Source organism: Vulpes vulpes, chromosome 2, assembly GCF_048418805.1.
Source record: "Vulpes vulpes isolate BD-2025 chromosome 2, VulVul3, whole genome shotgun sequence".
NCBI classification, from domain to species: Eukaryota; Metazoa; Chordata; class Mammalia; order Carnivora; family Canidae; genus Vulpes; species Vulpes vulpes.
Genome location: NC_132781.1, coordinates 134,311,913 through 134,330,504, shown reverse-complemented (window position 1 = coordinate 134,330,504; position 18,592 = coordinate 134,311,913). Strand labels below are relative to the sequence as shown.

The 18,592-nt window shown below is 41.4% G+C and overlaps 1 protein-coding gene across 2 annotated transcripts in view; it reads right to left on the bottom strand.

The window, feature by feature from the left end:
* Positions 1 to 3,627: 3,627 nt before the first annotated feature.
* The window catches only part of RGS7BP (regulator of G protein signaling 7 binding protein), a 102,798-nt gene continuing 87,833 nt past the window's right edge, over positions 3,628 to 18,592 (bottom strand). For both annotated transcript variants that reach the window (XM_026019304.2, XM_026019314.2), the window contains exon 6: positions 3,628 to 9,135. In XM_026019304.2, the coding sequence (XP_025875089.1) occupies positions 9,044 to 9,135 (92 nt within the window). In that variant the 3' untranslated portion in view covers positions 3,628 to 9,043. The remainder of the gene's footprint in view (positions 9,136 to 18,592) is intronic.

Below are 18,592 nucleotides of genomic sequence, written 5' to 3'. Positions count from 1 at the left end.
GACACTGGCAAACTCCAATAAGAGTCCTAACCCAGCCCAGACCCTTGGAGTTCTACAGCAAGTCCATGTTATCTGCAGCAGAGACAGACCATTCAAAATGCAGCTCTTTGGCAGAGATGGAAGCTGTAAACGGGTCCAACAGCACTGGCTTTGTATTGGACAGAATAATGGTCCCCCAGAGATGTTCACATCCTAATCCCTGGAACCTGTAAATATGTTACTTGGCAAAAAGGAATTTCTGATCTGATTGGGTTAAGAATCTTCAAATGGGAAAATTACCCTGGTTTATCTAGGAGAGCCCAACAAAACAACATGTTCCCTCTAAGAGGGAGGCAGAGAGAGTATGAAGGATATGTGAAGATGGGAGAAGGAGAGAGGGCGAGAGAGCAAGCAAGAGAGAACATTGAAGCTATGCTGCTGCTTTGATGATTTGAAGATGAGAAATGGGGCCAAGAACCCAGAAGTGAGGGAAGCCCCTAGAAGCTGGAAAAGAAAAGGAAAGAGATTTTCCCCTGCAGCCTCCAGAAGGAACACAGATTTGCTGACCTCTTGACTCTAAACCGGTGAAACTGATTTTTGACCTCTAGAAATGGAAGTGATAGATTTGTGTTATTTTAAGCCACTAACTTTGTGGTAATTTGTTATAACAGCAACAATGAGAAACTAACATGAGCTTTTTTCAGCGAAATGTATTTATAGCTGCTGTTAAGTGTCAAGTCCCTGGACAGCAGAGATTGACACAATGCCCTCGATATATACCACTCATTTGGGAGAACAAACTGCCATCTGGTGACAAGTGGAGACATCCACCCTGACTGGGATTTACCTGCTTTGTGGATAGGAGTTTGTCATTATTGTCTGCAGCGTCTTAGCCAGCACCAATATTCAGGGACTCACAAAAGTGTCTGATCTACCAAGACAGGGATCCTATATAAGACTGCCTAAGACCAAGGGCCCCACTTTTTAGCAAAGCAGGTGCATCAGTGAAGACTGTGGGATCTGCTTTTTCTTACACATACTCCATCAAGCAGAAGCTGCCATCCTAATGGAGTGGTGATCTGGTCTCTTAAGGGACAGGATGCCCTGTAACATCGGGATGGTACAACCTACAGGATGCACTCTACTCCTTACGTCCATCAACGGTCATTACATGGTTCTAAAGTCATGAGTCCAAAAGTCAAGGGGTGAGAGTAGGAGTGGTTCTCACGATCCACTGAGGAATTTGTGCTTTCTATGTAGGGGTCTAGAATCTGTGTGTCTAGAGGTCTGGGTTGTAGAGTGGAGAAAATAAGAGTCCCTCTAAGCTTTGGTGTACCGCTGCTACAATGGTGACTTTAGGTTCCTAAGGCCAGAAAACTAGTAGGCAAGTAAGAGTTAACATACTGACAGAGGTTATCACCTCTGATCATCATGAACAGAGAGAGTTATTGCAACATGATGAGGGCCCAGAGGAGTATGTTTGGTGCTCATATGACCCACCGGGTCATCTCCTGTTATGACAGGTTTAACTGTAAGCGGGCAAGGATAGTAATTACAGTGTACTTAGGGCAGGGTAACCAGGGCCTCAGACCCCTTGGGAATGAGGGTCTGGATCACTCTATCAGGCAGCTCAGAAGTGCCTGACTTCAAGATTCCCTGAAGGGAATCTTGCATGGAATAAGAGGAAGCTGTGGTTCATCCCACTGGCCCTCTTTTTGTATAGCGAATTGTGATAACAGAATCCAGAAGAAGCTATATCTGGGTGGAGTGAAGCAACGTGAGAAGCAAGTGGATCTGAGCAGTACAGGGGTGAACTGTAGGAGGTGCTGTGGTACCTGCCAGCGTGTGTTTGACTGAGCCACAGCATCCATCTCTCTCACCTGTTGGGAATGTTGGTTGCTAATGGCAATACACACTTTTTTTTTTTTTTACACCTACTTTTTGTTCATCATTATAATGGTTTTGTTCTTTTATCTGGTTATATGTAGCTATAATGGAGTTCATTTATTTTTTACTGTTCATTTCTTTTTTACTGGTATTCAGTGGTCTCAATATAACACAATTTACTTTTCTCCTGTTGATAGATCTTTGAAATGTTAGTGGGTTTTGGTTATTACAAATAATGCCACCATGGGTATTATTTTACCTGTCTTTGAATGTACACGTACTTATCTGTTGTGCTTCTACCTAGGAATGAAAGTATGGGGTCACAGGGTACACATAAGACCTATAATAGTAGACAACGTCCAACTGTTTTCAAAGTGGTTTGTGACTTGTTAGGAACCATTTCACAACTCTGTGGGCATGAAGATATTTTTCTATATTATCTTCTGGAAGCTTTATTGCTTTCCTTTTACCTTTAGATCAGTAATCAACTTGGAATGAGGTAGGGGTGAAGTTTAATTGTTTTCCGTGTGGAAGTCAGTTGACCATTTGATTTAAAAAGGCTGTTTATTTAAAAGATTTCTCTTTGTCCACTGTTCTGTGGCCCAGTATCATGTAGTGTTTCATTTGTTGGATTTTTCTCATGAAGAAGCTTTAGTTCTAAGCAAGTAATTGAACACTGAGCATTATTTGGTTGACCATTTTGTGACATTAACATTATTATCCCCACTTTACTAAGGAAACTAAAGCTTACAGAAGTAAATTAATTTAGTAAGCAGGTTTTCCTTTACTAAGATTCTTGTTATTAATGCCTTAAATGAAATAGAAGTTATTAATTAATTAACTAACCAGGTAACAATATGGAGACAGGTGATTCAGACCTGCTAAGGCACTTTGCTGTCTTCATGTGGTGTCCATCTCTGGGTCCAATACTCATGTTTCAGCTCCCACTCACATGTTCTCATTGCAGCTTAGTGGGATGAGAGGATGAGCATGGAAATGCATGCTCCCTAATTTAGGGGCCTAAAATTTAGGGACATACATTTACTTGGAAATTACACAATTTTACTCATATCCTATCGGCCAAAATTCACTTACCTAGCCACATCCAAAACCAAGAGAACCTAAGAGAGAGTGGAGTCTTTAGGTGGCCAGCGTTTGCCAAAATTTGAAGTCTCTGTTTCTAAGGGGAAGAAGGAGAGAATGGGTGTGGGAACTGCTAGCCATGGTTATATACTTGGTTGTGGCAGGTCTGAGATTCAGATAAAAGCCTGTGTTCCTTCAGGTTCTACTGCACAGCTCTGGACAACCAGCTGGATTTCAATAGTTCACCTCTTGAAAAACTTCTTGGGATACCTTCCTGTCAGAACTGAATTTCTAGATGTCTCTCCAGACATGTATAGAATTCCTTTCATTAGAAAACAAACCTATTTAGCTCCATGTTTTTGGTTTTTGTTTTTGTTTTACTTGTTATAGCTATCAGGAAAACTGAGTTAAATTTAGAGACTCACTGCTATTGTCAGGGAATACGTTCCAAAGCCTGCTTTAATCCTTCCACTGTTGATTCATCTTCACTTAATTTGTACTTTCTTTCTTCTCTTCTTTCCTCCCCCCCCCCCCCTTGTCTGGATCTTTATTCTATCTTCCAAAGTTACGGTGCTCTGGTGTTTCCTCTCTGGAAACACTGCCCACGCGTTGACGATGAGGAGTAAGTCGAGGGGGTTGGTGGGGAGGATGAGAGCAAGTGGTTTCACGATGTCTCACTTTTTCATTTTTTTTCAACTTTTATTATTAGTTTTTATTACACAAGGAATACATATTCATTGTAGAAAAATTAGAAAACACAGAAAAGCAAAAAGAAAAAATAATCACCCATAATCCCACTACCCATAAATAACTACTATTAACATTTTAGTGTATGTCCTTCTAGCTTCTTATGCATATATATATATACATACGTAGATATATTTATATATAATTTTCTTTTTTTTACAAATATTGTGTCATACTATACATACGGTTTTATAACATGTTTTTTCATTTAATATATGTCGTGAACATTGTTGTTTATTCCCTGAAAAAATTACACAGATACTACATGCTCATTGTGGAAAAATCAGAAATTACAGATATGCAAAAAAGAAAATATAATTGCTCCAAATCTCACCTCCCAGAGATAGATGCTGTTAGCATTTCAGCAAATATCCTTTCAGATGCTGTAATGCACACTGTGTATGTCTATTTTTAAAATGGGAACATATCATGTTCTTCTGTAACTTACATTTTTATTTAACAATATAGCTGTTTACTTCAATAAATATACATCTAGTGCTTATTCTTAATTGGTGCACAGTATTCCATTGAAAGGATATACCATATTTAACCAACCCTATATTGTAGGCTCATGTTTTTTCCATTCCTCCAAATAATGCTCCTAGAAACATCCTTTCTTGGATATATTTTTTGAATAATGAATGAATGTATCTTAGTTCATTTTTCTTGACTTTTTTTTGAGGAGAATTTCCCTAACATGGAAGTATTTGGCATACACAAAAAATATACTGCCAAAATATTTTTCCAGAATCAATTTACACTGTTGTTGACTCTGTAAGAGAATGTTCATTTCCATACTTCCTTGTTGTCCCTGGGAACAATAATTCTTTATACCCTTTGTCTTTCTGATACATAAAAAGGAGTATATTGTAATAATTTGCATTTTTGATTACTAGTTAAATATTTTCATATTTATTATTTGTTCATTAATTTATAGTACACTGCCAGTTTATGTCCTTGGCTCAATATTCTACTGGAAAGTTTGATTCTTTTTGATCATAAAATGTTGTTTACTCATGCATTCATTATTCACTCACACAATAAATATATTTTCAGTATTTGCTTTGTGTCTAGCACTGGATTAAGTATCAAGAATATAACAGTAAGCGAAATAGACATGGTTGCTGCTTTCTTGAACTTCCAGCTTAGTGGATATAAACAGACAAATAAGTAATAATTTAATAAGTACAATGAGGAAGCAATGAAATGCAAAGACTTGGTTGGGAAGGTTGTAGATCTTAGAAACTTCCCAAGGGTAATGGAGCTTAAGCTCTTGATATATACTAGGGATCGATGCTCATTGTTGCATATATTTCAAATTTTGTTTTCTCTTAATTTGGTTTGTTATTTTTTACTGTATAGGCATTCCACATTTTAATTGGTCTAATCCATCCATCTTTTTCATTTTTATTTCGTCCTTTGTTGTCATGCTTAGAAAGGCTTCTTTTCCATAGTAAAATTACACAAATATTTGTCAGTATTGCCTACTAGTCCTTTTACATATTTATGTGCTTTAACATCTAAATCTGTACTTCACCTAGAATTTATTTTGATGGAAATTATGAGGTATAGATCTAGTATTTCCTCCAACATATGGCCAAACCAATCATCCCAAATTATTTAGTAATCCAACTTTACTCGAAGATTTGAAATGCCATCTTTATAACGCACTTAATTCCTCTATGTTCTTGGGTTTATTTCTGATCTTTATACCTAATTATCATGATTTATTATGGGCCAATAGCATCATTGGTTTTTCCTCATCCTATCTATTGTGATCTGAAAGCTGAGCATTTCGCATTTGGTGACGTTTTAGAACACAAAGAAATGATAGTGCTTAATTAGGTATATGCGTGTGGCATGGGACGTTAGTCTGGATGATATCCTTAATCCTTTCAACTTTGAGACTTCCAGAATCTGAATTCCATATGGGATACTGTTACCTGGTCCCCCTCCTTTTTTTCCTGTCTAAAATAAACAAGATGCTTTCATACTCTTTGCATTTATGGTCTCTTCTTATGCTAAAGCTCAGCATTCAGTAGGTGGCAGTATTGCCACACAGCAAATATCCAACCATTGGAGGAGCACCGAGGAACAAAATGATCTGGATTTTAGAATTTCCCTAAGAGCTTTCATTAGAGGAGGCATCAGGGCTGTGCTACTTCTAAAGCCTTCTTTGTACCCTTGATCAATAGCACAACCAGAAGTCTGCAGTCACTCTGTTCCTATAGGCGTGCAAAACATCAGTATTTTAGAGTGATAACTTGGCCTTGTGGGCATTCGTGCACATACCTTATCCATGAGTGTCTTTGAGCCCAGCCACTGACTGATTTAAAGCCTGGAAATGTGGTTTTAAACAATATGATTGTGGTGGGATTCAGGTGATTTTTACTTTCTTTATACTTGGTGGTATGTTTCCGATTTCCCACAAAGAACATATATTGCCTCTGTAATCTGGAAAAAAAACAACAACGATGCATCAACATGGGATATTAAAATTATAATGGTTACATGGTGAGGGTGTGCCAGGAAAATTTGACATCCTTTTCTGTTTTTAGCATGTGAGCACATGCAACAGAATGGGTTCAGTGTTCTCTCCTTGCTTCTAGAGAGCAGCTCAATGTTATTGCTAATCTGAGAGCAAATTACCAGAAGGAAGCCAAGACAGTAGACCTCTATCTCATGGACTACACCTGAGAAAGTCCTTTGGTAGGTGAGAGGAGAGTCGGGTCAGCTCCTAAAGAGATGCATTGGCATATCTAATGGGAAATGGTGAGCTATCTATTGCCATTATGAGTCAGTGTAGGTCATCATGACTTGGAGCACTGAATTTAATTTTAGGACCGGCTAGTGAAAGAAGATCTATAAATCTTGGAGTGTGTCCACAGGAACTACAAAACCAATCAAAGTCTGGGAAACAGGCACTATGAATAAAAGATAAGGTGGCTGAATTTATTTACCTTAGATATGGAAAGCCTAGCTGGGGAATTAGACAAATTCCCATCTCCATGAATAGCTACTACAGCCCTCCTAGACCTGGAGGTGAGACCTGAATTTATTAACAGTCTTCAGTTGTACAAAGGACAGTGGCACAGGAGGTAAGTGTTCCTTTCATACCGAGACTAAGGCGAGAGTGAGCACAAATTAACCAAGCAGAAGTGATTTAGGTCAAGCATTTAGAGGAACGTGCTGAACATCAAGGTTGGGTTTATCAGTTAATAACTTTGCATGAATTAAAAGGAACTAGATTGAAGCTAAGGGTTCCATAGAGTGGAAAGGTGGGTGAAGGCAAAGATGGGAGCTGAGAGTATGCCCAATTGGGATATTTTGTAATTTCTAAAACAACGGGCCCTAAGTGAATTAACCACGTGGGATGAAAATGAACCATATTCAAAAAAGATATTAAACTTTAGTCAAACCTGATTTATGAAATCAGGGTTTGCAGACAAGATAAATCTAGGAGTGGTTACCTGCTTTGCAAAGGGGTATTCATTCTAAGAGTCTTTAAATAGCATATTCCAACAACTGTTTTACCAATATTTGATTTAGAAAGTTGTGATTTTCTCATAAAACTTTCAAGGATAACTCTTTATATGCATTCCTATAACCATGCATGAATTACCAGTTCATTGAAACACAACTCTGGACTCCAAGAATAAGGCCAAAAACCAGCTGGTATCATGTAGAGAACTGCGTAGCCTTTTGAGGTCTCTTCCAACCCTCTAAGCCTTTTGCTTTCAATCACAAAAGCTAGAAGACAATTCCAAGTATAATTTTCACAACATCAGATATTAGGTTGAACCATATGAAATTGCCATTTTTGTGGGTCAAAACAGTCAAATACCAGCAATTTTGTATAGGTCAGTCTAATAAAAGAATTATTCTGGTAGCTCAAATAAACCTAATCTCCATCTTCACTAACGCTAACAGCTTTAATGTACTTATTGTTGGGCCATAGTATTGGACATATAAATGCCTGTGCACATAAGTACTGAGAAAGTATAGGGTTGGGATTAACGATGCATCTTGGATAAACCACTTATAGGCATCTAGTTCATCCTTTTATTGTACTAGACACTGGTGCCTCTTGTCTGACTTTAGGATTTCTCAGATTTTAGAAAGCAAGAAAAGAAGTCCAAAGGCCTGATTCTCTCAACTCATGGGAAATTCTGTTTGGGTAAAGGGCCAAGGAAGAACAGGGGAAAATATAACACAATTTGTACCATGTTACAAGTTTAGTGAGGAAGATCATAACAAAGCTGTGCGCAGAAAAACAAAGCGTGTGGCTTCCTCCTTTCTAAAATATAGTATTGCTTAATGTGTCCTGCTTTCAAGATTCTAAGCATAAGACAAGACACCAAGTACACATTGGAAAAGTCATATCTGCATAGTCATCTAAAATGAGACAAGCTTAGCGTAACTAAAAAGATTTTATTAACGTAAAATGTTAAATAGTTTTACGATCTGAGCTAATTCCAGCATGCCCTATAAGATTTAACACTATGCTGATGTGCAGACATCATGCTTCAGATTTCAATTAGAACAAAATGTGATAATATTCAATTTTACATTTGAGGGTAATTGTATATGTTACTACACCATTTTCTAACTGGATTACTTCATTCTCCAAGAAGCTGAAAAAGACACCATTGGATCAAAAGGAAATTAGTTGCCCATATGCATTGTACGAAGGTCTTAGGATTATTGTGTATTTACAAAAATTTAAATACTTCTCATATATGGTTTTTGTTGCATTATAAATTAAGATATCTTTATGTAGAAGCTCTTGGATTCTGACAGAATGGAAGACTAAATGTAAATGAGTGCAGACAAAGCAATAGGTGAGGTGGTGTATGTTTGATTATAATATTTCTAATAATATTGATTGGATTTTTGAACACAGTTTTGCAGTTTTAGATAGGTTTCTATGTTTAAAGACTTTCATATATGATAAATTGTTCACATGAGATCAGCAAGAGCTAAAGATATACTATTATACATGAAATAATTTTTCTCTGTATAGTACATTTAAAAAAACCTTTAAATAATTTAAAAACCATAATTCTTGCATCTGTCATGGTATGGTTTGGAGCAGACATGCACAATGTCAGCTTTAAAAATCCTTTTAAAAACAGCCTGCTTTTCGAATCTTTTTTTTTTTTCCCCTTGACAGCAGCTGCTTTCAAATGTAAAATCATTTAAAAGGGTAGGGGGAAGCGAATAAAAGTAATAAGGAAGCATAGAAAACATAGTCAAAAACCAATAATTATGGTTCAGCTGTCTGGAGGTCCTCAGGTTCTGTGATATTTTCAGGTCTTCACGATCGTGGGTTTCCAGGAGGAGCTGCCTAGCTTGAGACCAGACAACACAGCCCAAAGAACCTTCTCTTCCGTCTTCTAACCAGGGGGTAGGGAGTTAGATTTAGAAGGCTGCTGTCATCTGTGATGGAACAGAATGTACATATGAGCGAATTACAGACACAGTAACCTGGGTTTTATGAATTGGCTTTTAAAATCCACCTTTTTAAGATCAAGGTTTCTTGACTTCAGCATTATTGCCATTTAGGACCAGATAATTCTTTGCTGTGTGGGCTGTTCCGGGCACCATAGCGGGTTTAGCAGCATTCCCTGGCCCTACTTACTCTCTAGATGATGGTAATGCTGCCCCACCAGTTGTGACAACCAGAAATGTCCCCACATGGGGACGAACGTTCGTTGTTTAGTGGTGGTGGTAGTAGTGGGGGCATATAGACTGCAGTTGAGAACCAATTAGAATCAAACAAGCAAGCTGCTTGGAGGCCCTTTCTGAGTTGGGGGAAATATAGCTTTTTAGAAAGAGCCCATGCTTTGGGGTAAAGTTGGCCTCTTTTCTAAACCCACCTCTGCTATCTCCTAGCTCTGTGACTTTGAACGTGTAAATTGAAGCTTGCTACGCTTCAGTTTTCCCAAATGTAAACTAGGGTTTACTAATACTTACCTTAGATGAAGATTATATGAAATACTCTGTGAAAAACATGAAGCTTGGCTGGTATCCTAGGTGCCTAGCACAGAGGAAGCATTCAGCAAATAGAGCTATTGTTAACTATTTTTCTTTACCATTGTAAAAGAATGTGGTTCCACGCGCCTACTTCATGCCTCTGAAAGAGGTTTCTCAACTCTTCCTTGTTGAGTCTTTGGCTAGCGATTTCTATAGATTTCTGTACACAAGGGCATCCCGGGAAGATGGCCCAGTGTTAAATTGGTAAGTTTTGATGTTGAAAGTTTTAGCACGATGACAAGTAGAGGAGGGAAGAAACTGGTAAACCAAATTCAGTTTAGTGAACTGGTTTTGAAGAAATGGTACAAACCAAAAGAGAGGGTGGGTAGGCCTAGCCTCTTGCAGCAGAACAGGCAGTCTGGTCCCCGGGGTTGGACAGGGACCACAAGGACATGACTTGGAAACTGCCAGTGTGGGCAGCACTAGGACATGATTGGAATGGAGCTAGGGGCCACCTAATAGTTGGTTGGCTCTGGCAGCTGTTTATGTACCTAAGCTTGGCCAGGATCAGTTGCATTATCTTCCCAGAGCAGAGCCAAGGGGGTTCCTTCCTTTCCCCATACGAACCTTGAGGATATAGGACCTTGGGAAAGAGTCCAGAATCAGGAACTGGATGAGGGGGTAGATAAAGTGAAAAATGTGCCTCGCTTCCATAAAAAAATGAGTTTGGAGATGAGGGTAGACTTTTCTTGGTTACTGAGCCTGGACACTCAGTAAACTATCAAGAGCACAAGAAGTTTGGGCTTTCCAGTCCTCTTCGGTGCAGTGGGTCATCCAAGTGCCTGGGCTTTCCCTCCCCTTCCCCAAAGGCTGCCGTGTGTCATACTTATTTGTAAATTAGCATCACTCACTGGTTCCTTGGAATGGCGCCCTATGCTATACATTTAGATGGAACCAAAGTAGCGAGTCAGAGTCAAGGAAGAAAACAGGTGCCCCAGCTGAGGACACCAAATGAATCAAACACGGTGTACTCTCCCAGTCTCCATGGATGAATTTTCTCTCTTAAGATTCATATTCCGCCAATGGGGAGAAAAAAACGGATGCTCCTTGTCCTTTCCGTGGTGAAAAGAATTTCACTATATTCTGGATGTCAACATTTTGAGTCTAAAAATAGGACCTCTCCCTTGTATAGTTAAACTTGCCCCAAATAGTGAAGACTCTGAAAGCAATGTCAAACACTGTATGTGAGCCTCATTTCTCAGGAGAATCTCTCAGAGATGATTCATGGTCTATTTAGAACAGAAAGAAATGATAACCCCCTTTTCTCATGAGTTTTAGGACTCTTACTTCTTTGACCACCAAATGATCAACAAACTTAACCTACTTGGAGATGGCAAAGCTACAGCAGACTGTGAAGAGTAAAGAATTTCATTTTTTGGTATCTCTTTGTATACTGGCTATGCTTCCTGAAACACAGGTTCACCAGGAATTCAGTGGTTGCTCGAACAGAATCCTCAAAACTATGAAGATATTTATAGGGAGGAAAAGTCTCCTTATTTCCATTTAAGACTTGGAAGATCTATTTCCCAAATGCCCGCATATATCCTTCCCTTGCTGCAAACCCTTAAGAGATCTGGGGAGTGACCTAATGGGTATTTACATATTATAAAATGCAACATGGATGTGTATTGTTCCCACTACATGCGGAAATGTCAACTGCATGTTGTATTTACAGAGAAACTGTGTGTGTGTGTGTGTGTGTGTGTGTGTGTGTGCGTGCTGCGGGGGCACGGTTGCTCCCGTATCCTCTTCTTTTTGTATTCAAAGCACACAGGTATTATTCACAGGTATTATGAGATTCGTATCAAGACTGACCTTTGTATCTGTGCATTCATTACAGTGAATCAAAAGGCCTTTTGTGCTATTGAAATTCTCCTCACTCAGCTTCTTTTCATATCTACCTGCCTATATATAGTTCGATAGATATACACACATACATTCACTTGTGAGTGCTATATATACACGCACGTGCACGCACACACAGCACTCACATGAATAGAAGTGTTAGAATTGATGAGAAAGTGCTCAGATGCTCAGCAGAGGACAGGCTGCCTGTAGGACAACTGCTGGCTTGGGGCATCCTTGTGGAGCATTTGTGACACCTTTGCCTCTCCTGGAGCTTGTCTGAACATCACCTAGGGCTGAGGTGACACAAAAACTCCAAAATCCTTGGCAGAAATTCAGAGCAGCTTTCTACACCCTAGGAAGCCGACACGGACAGTAAATGCTGAAATCCACCAGCAGTCAATACGCCTGGAATGGTCTGGAGTGGATTCAACTCCAAGGAAAGATGTCTTTCCACATTGATTGAAATCCTGTCTCTGAAATTACAGGCTGCCAAAAGCCTGGGAACAAAATGGAACGTTTCCCCGCTCATTCTCAGCTTTCTGGGCTAATCCACCTGACCTTGCTGGAAAACCTTTGATTTTTATTGTACATGTTTGAGACTTTTATAGCATCTTTTCTCCAAAGGGCATGCTCTGAGACAGCTGTAACCAAGGACAGTTTTAGATCTGAAAATGAAAAGTGGAGAAAGGGAAAGGGAGGGAGGAAAGGAGAGGAGATAAGCGGAAGAAAAGGAGACTACGCAATTCAGCCATCGGCAAGTTCAAACCTTGGTCATTCGAAGCTTAATTCCTGGGTATTACCAAAGCCAGGGACACTGGAACCTCCTAGGGCACAGTGATACCATTTCTCAATTTTTGCTCAAATTTCCTTTGCTAATACAAGATTTCTTGTATAGATGCTATGTTAAGAAACAGAAGGACATAAAAATATGAAGTTTTCAAATAATTGAACATTTGAGTTTAATGCTATGTTCTCAGATAGAACCAAGAGAAGTGGGATGCCTGGGTGGCTCAGCAGTTGGGTATCTGCCTTTGGCTCAGGGTGTGATCCCGGAGTCCCAGGATCGAGTCCCACATCAGGCTCCCTGCATGGAGCCTGCTTCTCCCTCTGCCTGTGTCTCTGCCTCTCTCTCATGTCTCTCATGAATAAATAAAATATTAAAAAAAAAAAAGAACCAAGAGAAGTGCTCATGATATAATGGTAGTTGCAAATTTCTCTTCCAGAAAAAAGAAAGGAGACCATCACCCACTGGTTCTCAAACATTAGTTGCATTAAGCATCATCTGAGCGTGTGCCGAAGTAGAGACTGCTGGCCCTCCCTCCAGAATTGCTGGATCAATGGGCAAGATCAACTTAGATCTTTCTTACAAGTTCCCAGAAAAGCTGATGTTGCTGGTCCTGAGGCCACGCTCTGAGAAGCCCTGCATGAGTCAAAGGCTGCTAGGTGCAGGCTCCATGTTGGGTGCTGGGGATCATACCCGAGGGGGCCTAAAATGAAGGTGGTTCTTGGTGTCAAGGATGTTTGCTTGAGTAACCATGACACATCATCAGAAATGCCGTAAGAGTGACACAGATACACAACACTATGGCAACTCCTAAGACGGGAATTGTCTCCCAAGCAGAGAAGGAAGAAAATGATCATGGAAAATCATGGAGGTCTTGGTATTGGCTCTGGGCCACAAGGGTTGAGGAGAACTTGGACATCTGATGAAGGGGGAGACGGATTTTTCTGGATGGAGAGAACAGTGTGAACAAAGTCATGGAGGTTAGAGGCAACTTGAATGTGGGTTCAAGTAAACAGTCCAGTCAGGAATGAAGGGTGGACTGAAGGGTGGAATAGCAGAGGTAGAATTCCCTAAATGTGGCCATGCCTTCTCTTGCCCTCTGCCTTTATACGTGCCTTTTCTTTTTCCTGAAAAGTCCTCCCTTCTTGGACAAATGACAATCCCTCCTTCAAGCTTAGCTTGCAACTTTATTTCATAACATTCTTCCGATTTTCTTCTCAGTCCCCTTTAGAAACCTCAGTTCTTTCCTCTCAAAACCTAAATTGTGGCATTCAGGGCGTGTGTCTATGCACACACTCCTTGGCTGGTGCCGATTGTTCTTAAGGTTTCAACTACCATTTATGCGGAGATGCTTAAATATGTGTTTCCAACCTCCCAGCTCCCACGTCTCACATCAGCCTAAGACGTGTACACCCGCTCTTCACCACCGAGCCCCACTCTTGGAGTTCTTTCATCTCCAAAACATCACCGTCCTCTCTCTCTACTGCTCCTCCTCTGTTCTCTCCAACTTAGCAGACGCCAGCGTCCACCCTTCTGTCCAACTGTGAACCTGGGCTTCTTCCTTGACTCTGTCTTTTGTCTTATGCAACCCATTAGCTGTTCATGTCCTCTTCTCTGCCTGCCCCCTCACTCCCCCGCTTCTTGGGCACACCTGAGGCGTTCCTCACCTGGATTTTTGCACCTGCCTCCTAACTGGATCCCTCCAATGGCTTCAGGATAAAGTCCAAACCTCAACGTGGATTATAGGGGCCTTCACGATATAGGCCCACCCACTTTTTAAATCTTTCATGGCTCTTTTCTAGCCACTTTCCCAACTAATGAAGTGCTTGTAGTTCATCAAAATGCCCTCCCCTTTCATTTCCTCATCTACCTTCAAGATCCAGAATCTTCTACCTAGGCTCTGGATTCCCCTCCCCCCCCACACCTCTTTTTTCTTTATCCTTTTTTCCATTTCTTTCTTTGGCTAACTCTCATTCATCCTCAGACATCTCTCCTCTCTTTCCAAAAAGCAATTCTCGATAACCAACAGCCCTCTTCCCCATCCCATACTCCGACCTCTTACAACTCACATCGAGCTAGGTGAGAATCCCATATGTCCTTGGAATGACCTGTGTCTAGCTATTATGGCACTGTTATATTCTAAGCACTAGTTCTTTGTCCAATAGTGCATGTGTGTGTGTGAGGTGTTTCCAGAAATCACATGCCCTACCCCCAAAACATTATCTCAATCTCTATGATGGGAAGCACGTCATTTGGGAAGGCTTTCCAGGTGATTCTCACCCAATCTCTTCTGTTGCACTAGAGAGCCTCTAGAAGGATACATATCCCCAGCCCCGGACACAGAACTTGGCACATTATAGGTTACCATCACATGTTCGATGATGGCGGGTACACCAGATGCTAGGGTAATGAGTTCTTCCTCTAGCAGGCAATGAGTAGGCATGTAACATTTGTGAGTAGGGACTGAACCCAGAGTAATGCATTGAGAAAGTGCTATGTGATCGGTGACGTGTGAATTAATTGGAGGAGAGAGGGGAAGTACATATGGCATACTGAATCCTGGATGGCAAGTGGCTGAGATTACCGAGGATATGGGGCTGCCAGTGTAAAAACTACTCAGAGTGACATTCAGACCCCACATTGAAGCACACAAGTCTTTATGGGAGTCCCTGGTGAAAGGACCTAAGAGGTCATCTGTAGGCAACCGGGTGGCATAACTGCCTAACGGTCTTCAGCCAGAGAGCAAACGCTTCTGCATGACATGGCTAGAGTGGATACGGGAGGTCCAGACTGGAGTGGACCCAATATGAACCTGGGGCAACTGTTTCTAGATCCAGTTTAGTCTGGAGAAGCCCGGCTCTAGGAGCGGACCCATTCTAGAACAGATTCAATTCCCAGCTGATCCGCTTCAGACTGATTCTGACCAACAGATTCTGGTATCAACAACCAGATTCTAGGCAAGAGTGAATGAATGCACAGACACACCCCCTAGCCTTCATTAAGTCAGAATTCTGGAAAAGGTGAAACTGCCTTTCAGGCTGAGTTTTTTTTCCTGCCAACTTGTTTTGTTTGATTACAACAAACATCTAGAAGATGCTTGTCCTTCACTTTCGGTCTCCTTTTAGCCTTTGTCAGTCACCTTGTGGGCTCCCCACAGGTGGTTCCATTTGTAATCCATTTGACACAGCAAGACTATCATAATTAATGAAGCTCCCTACAGCACTGCCAGTGACCCAGAATGTAGGACAGGAGAGGCGCTGGAGCAGTGGAAAGAAGAGCGGGCTGAGAGCCAGGAGACCTGGACATGGTCAGGAGCCTGCTGTGGGGCTGACTTAGAAAGAGGGCAGCTCACTTTTCTTTCATGCCTTTATCTCCAGCCTTAAACGGGAAGGATGGGAAAGAAAAGGCCCTGCCTAAAACGAGGGCATCATCACGAACCATTAAAACTCCTGCTCTTGGCTGCCTCCCTTCATTTGTCACCGAAAAGCAATTTAAAACACACTTGAGTTGTCAACTCAAGGGGTGACTGTGGTGGGAAAGGGGGAAGACACAATTGAATCTTTAAATGCTAAAATAAACATGGAAGTTTCCGAGGTGAGGAGGAGAGTGAGGCCCCGAGAACACTGACATCTGGGCGCTTCCAGGGTAGGATCCCCAGAGCCCGCCTGGTGGGATTTTCACATGGTCAGGGTTGGAGGTAGGAACACAGGGACCCAGGAGTGGCATCTTTTCCCTTTTTGTCTCTCTGCTTCAAACACACATGGAATAAAAAGAGAAAGGAAAGAAGAAGCCAGAAGAAAACCAGATGGCTTTCTATAATGGTTTTCATCCAGTTACAAAGATGTTTTGACAATAAGGTCCTGGAGAAAAGGCCTGGAATATATTTTTCCACATTTCACCGTGTACTGTTTCTTGCATATGTTCACCTACACCCATATAATAAACAGAGCAGCTGCTAAAGGATTCCAGGAAGGTCACGGGAAAGCTCCTGCGCCCTATCCTGGTACACAGAGTCAGACACAGGAATCTGGCCGATTTGTTCATTAAAATGGTGCCATATGCATCTGCTAAAGAATGTTCCCAGAGGGACCCAAGAGGGCCTGCTCTCCTTCTCTTGGGCCTTCTCAGACCCTCCGGTTCAGACTTATATCCCCCTTTCTCTCCTGGTCAGCTCATAGTGACATCATGCTATGAGTCCCCAGGAAACTTCAAGAACAAGAGCTGTGGCATCACATGCCAAGGGGCCCATTTTTCCCCTAGGTGAAGAAGGCTTTACGTGAATTGAAGTCTTCACCTCAATTTTTTTTAATTGTTCTTCAAAATCCTACTGCCTTAATATCTCTTGAACAGGTCCCTGAATCTCCTAGCTTGTTCCTTTTCAGGTTCTAAACAGATTTAAGGTTTAAATCCTGAGTATCAGGGCACCTGGGTGGCTTGGTGGTTGAGTGTCTGCCTTCAGCTCATGTCATGATCCCGGGGTCCTGGGATTGAGCCCTGCATCGGGCTCCCTGCAGGGAGCCTGCTTCTCCTTCTGCTTATGTCTCTGTCTTTCTCTCATGAATAAATAAATAAAACCTTAAAAAAAAACCCAGCAAATAAATCCCGAGTGTCATTTATTTGTATTATTCACATTTATTTGTGAAAAGGGAATAATACATGCTTTTCCTCACAGTATCAATCATTTATTACTATTATTATATTGAAAATATATTTAAAATTCTACTTTTTTTTTCTGTTGATAAAAGTGATACAAAGTCATACAAAATATGTCTAGTCTTCAGGATGATAAAAATGCCCTAAGTAAATAAAATGAAATTTCTGTTTTTCCATTACTGCGTGTTTCGGGAACTGTCGGATGTATTTCCATGAGATGTAGAGGGAATGTTCTGGAGGGTTTGATTTAAAATAGAGACCACATGGCCCATGTACCGTTCAGTGTGAGGGCCCTGGCAGTTGTCCTCCTGGGCAGTGGATTGTGGGGCCTCCCCGCTGTCGACCAGGGGTACTTGCCAAACATATGAAGAAACTGAGGATAGCTTCAGACCTGAACTCCACCCCCAAGTCCCAGGGACCAATGTTCTGAACTGCAGGCTCAAGGCCAATGAGCAGTAGCAGGGGTGGTTCTGTTTGGTGAGGACGGGGCATCTTCCTGAGCCAAGCCGGGCGGGCCTGCTGGTAAAGAATACTGGTACCACCAGCAGTAATCACAGTAGAGCCTCAGTCCAGCGTCTGCTCTCTGAGACGTTGGGAGAAGACCCAAGACCTGCGGTGCTTCATTTAACCCCCCCAATGGCCCCCTGGAGTAAGTGATGCTATTCTCTCCTTTTCAGGGATGAGGAATTTGAGATGGCTGGAAGTGAAGCTGCTTGCTCCATGGCACAAAGTTGGTAAGTGGCAGAGTCAGCATTGGAACCCGAGGGTTGCCTTCATCCAAAGTCCCCGGTCCCCACCACCAGGCGTGTTTCTAGCAACAATCTGCCATGCTGTGGGCAGAGGCCTCTCTCCTCACCACACCGCATCTGCTTCCTGAAACCCCTGCAAGGTGCCCACAGCGCTAATACCCAGGGTTCAAGCCAGTTAGTCTGCTCCCGGGGCCCACATTTATCATGTATGCTGGCTGTTATTCTACTATGTTCTAGGCATTGCTCTGGGGACAGAAGCATGTAGAGGCCCTTCTGTCATGCAAGTTACATCCTAGGGAAAATATCTCCCCATTTCTGTGTCACAGTGCATATTCCCAGAGGCTCTGGGATCACATCCCACAGTCCTTGTGACCTTGGCTAAGTTAGCTCATCTCCCTTTGCCTCAGTTTCTTGTAAATTGGGAGACATGAATAGCATTTCCCCCAGAGATGTTACTAGAATTAAAGAGGTTAATACACATAAAGTATTGAGGGTAGTGGTAGTGATATTGTGATTTATGGTAAGGCATATGTGATATATATATATATATATATATATATATATATATATGTATATATATATATATTTTTTTTTTTTTTGGCTTCCATCTCATTCCTGGCACAAAGCTTCTAAAATCCCTGGAATTTCCTAAGTGATGACAGCAGTAAAGGTGTCTTTTGTTATGTTAATAGGTTACTTTCAAAACCCACCTAAGGATGGGGGCTGGTTGCTAGGAGAACCGACTGTGTGATTAGAGGGCTGGAACTTTCATTCCCACCCGAAGGGCTGGGGAAGAGGAGGAACCGAAGATTGAGTTCGATCACCA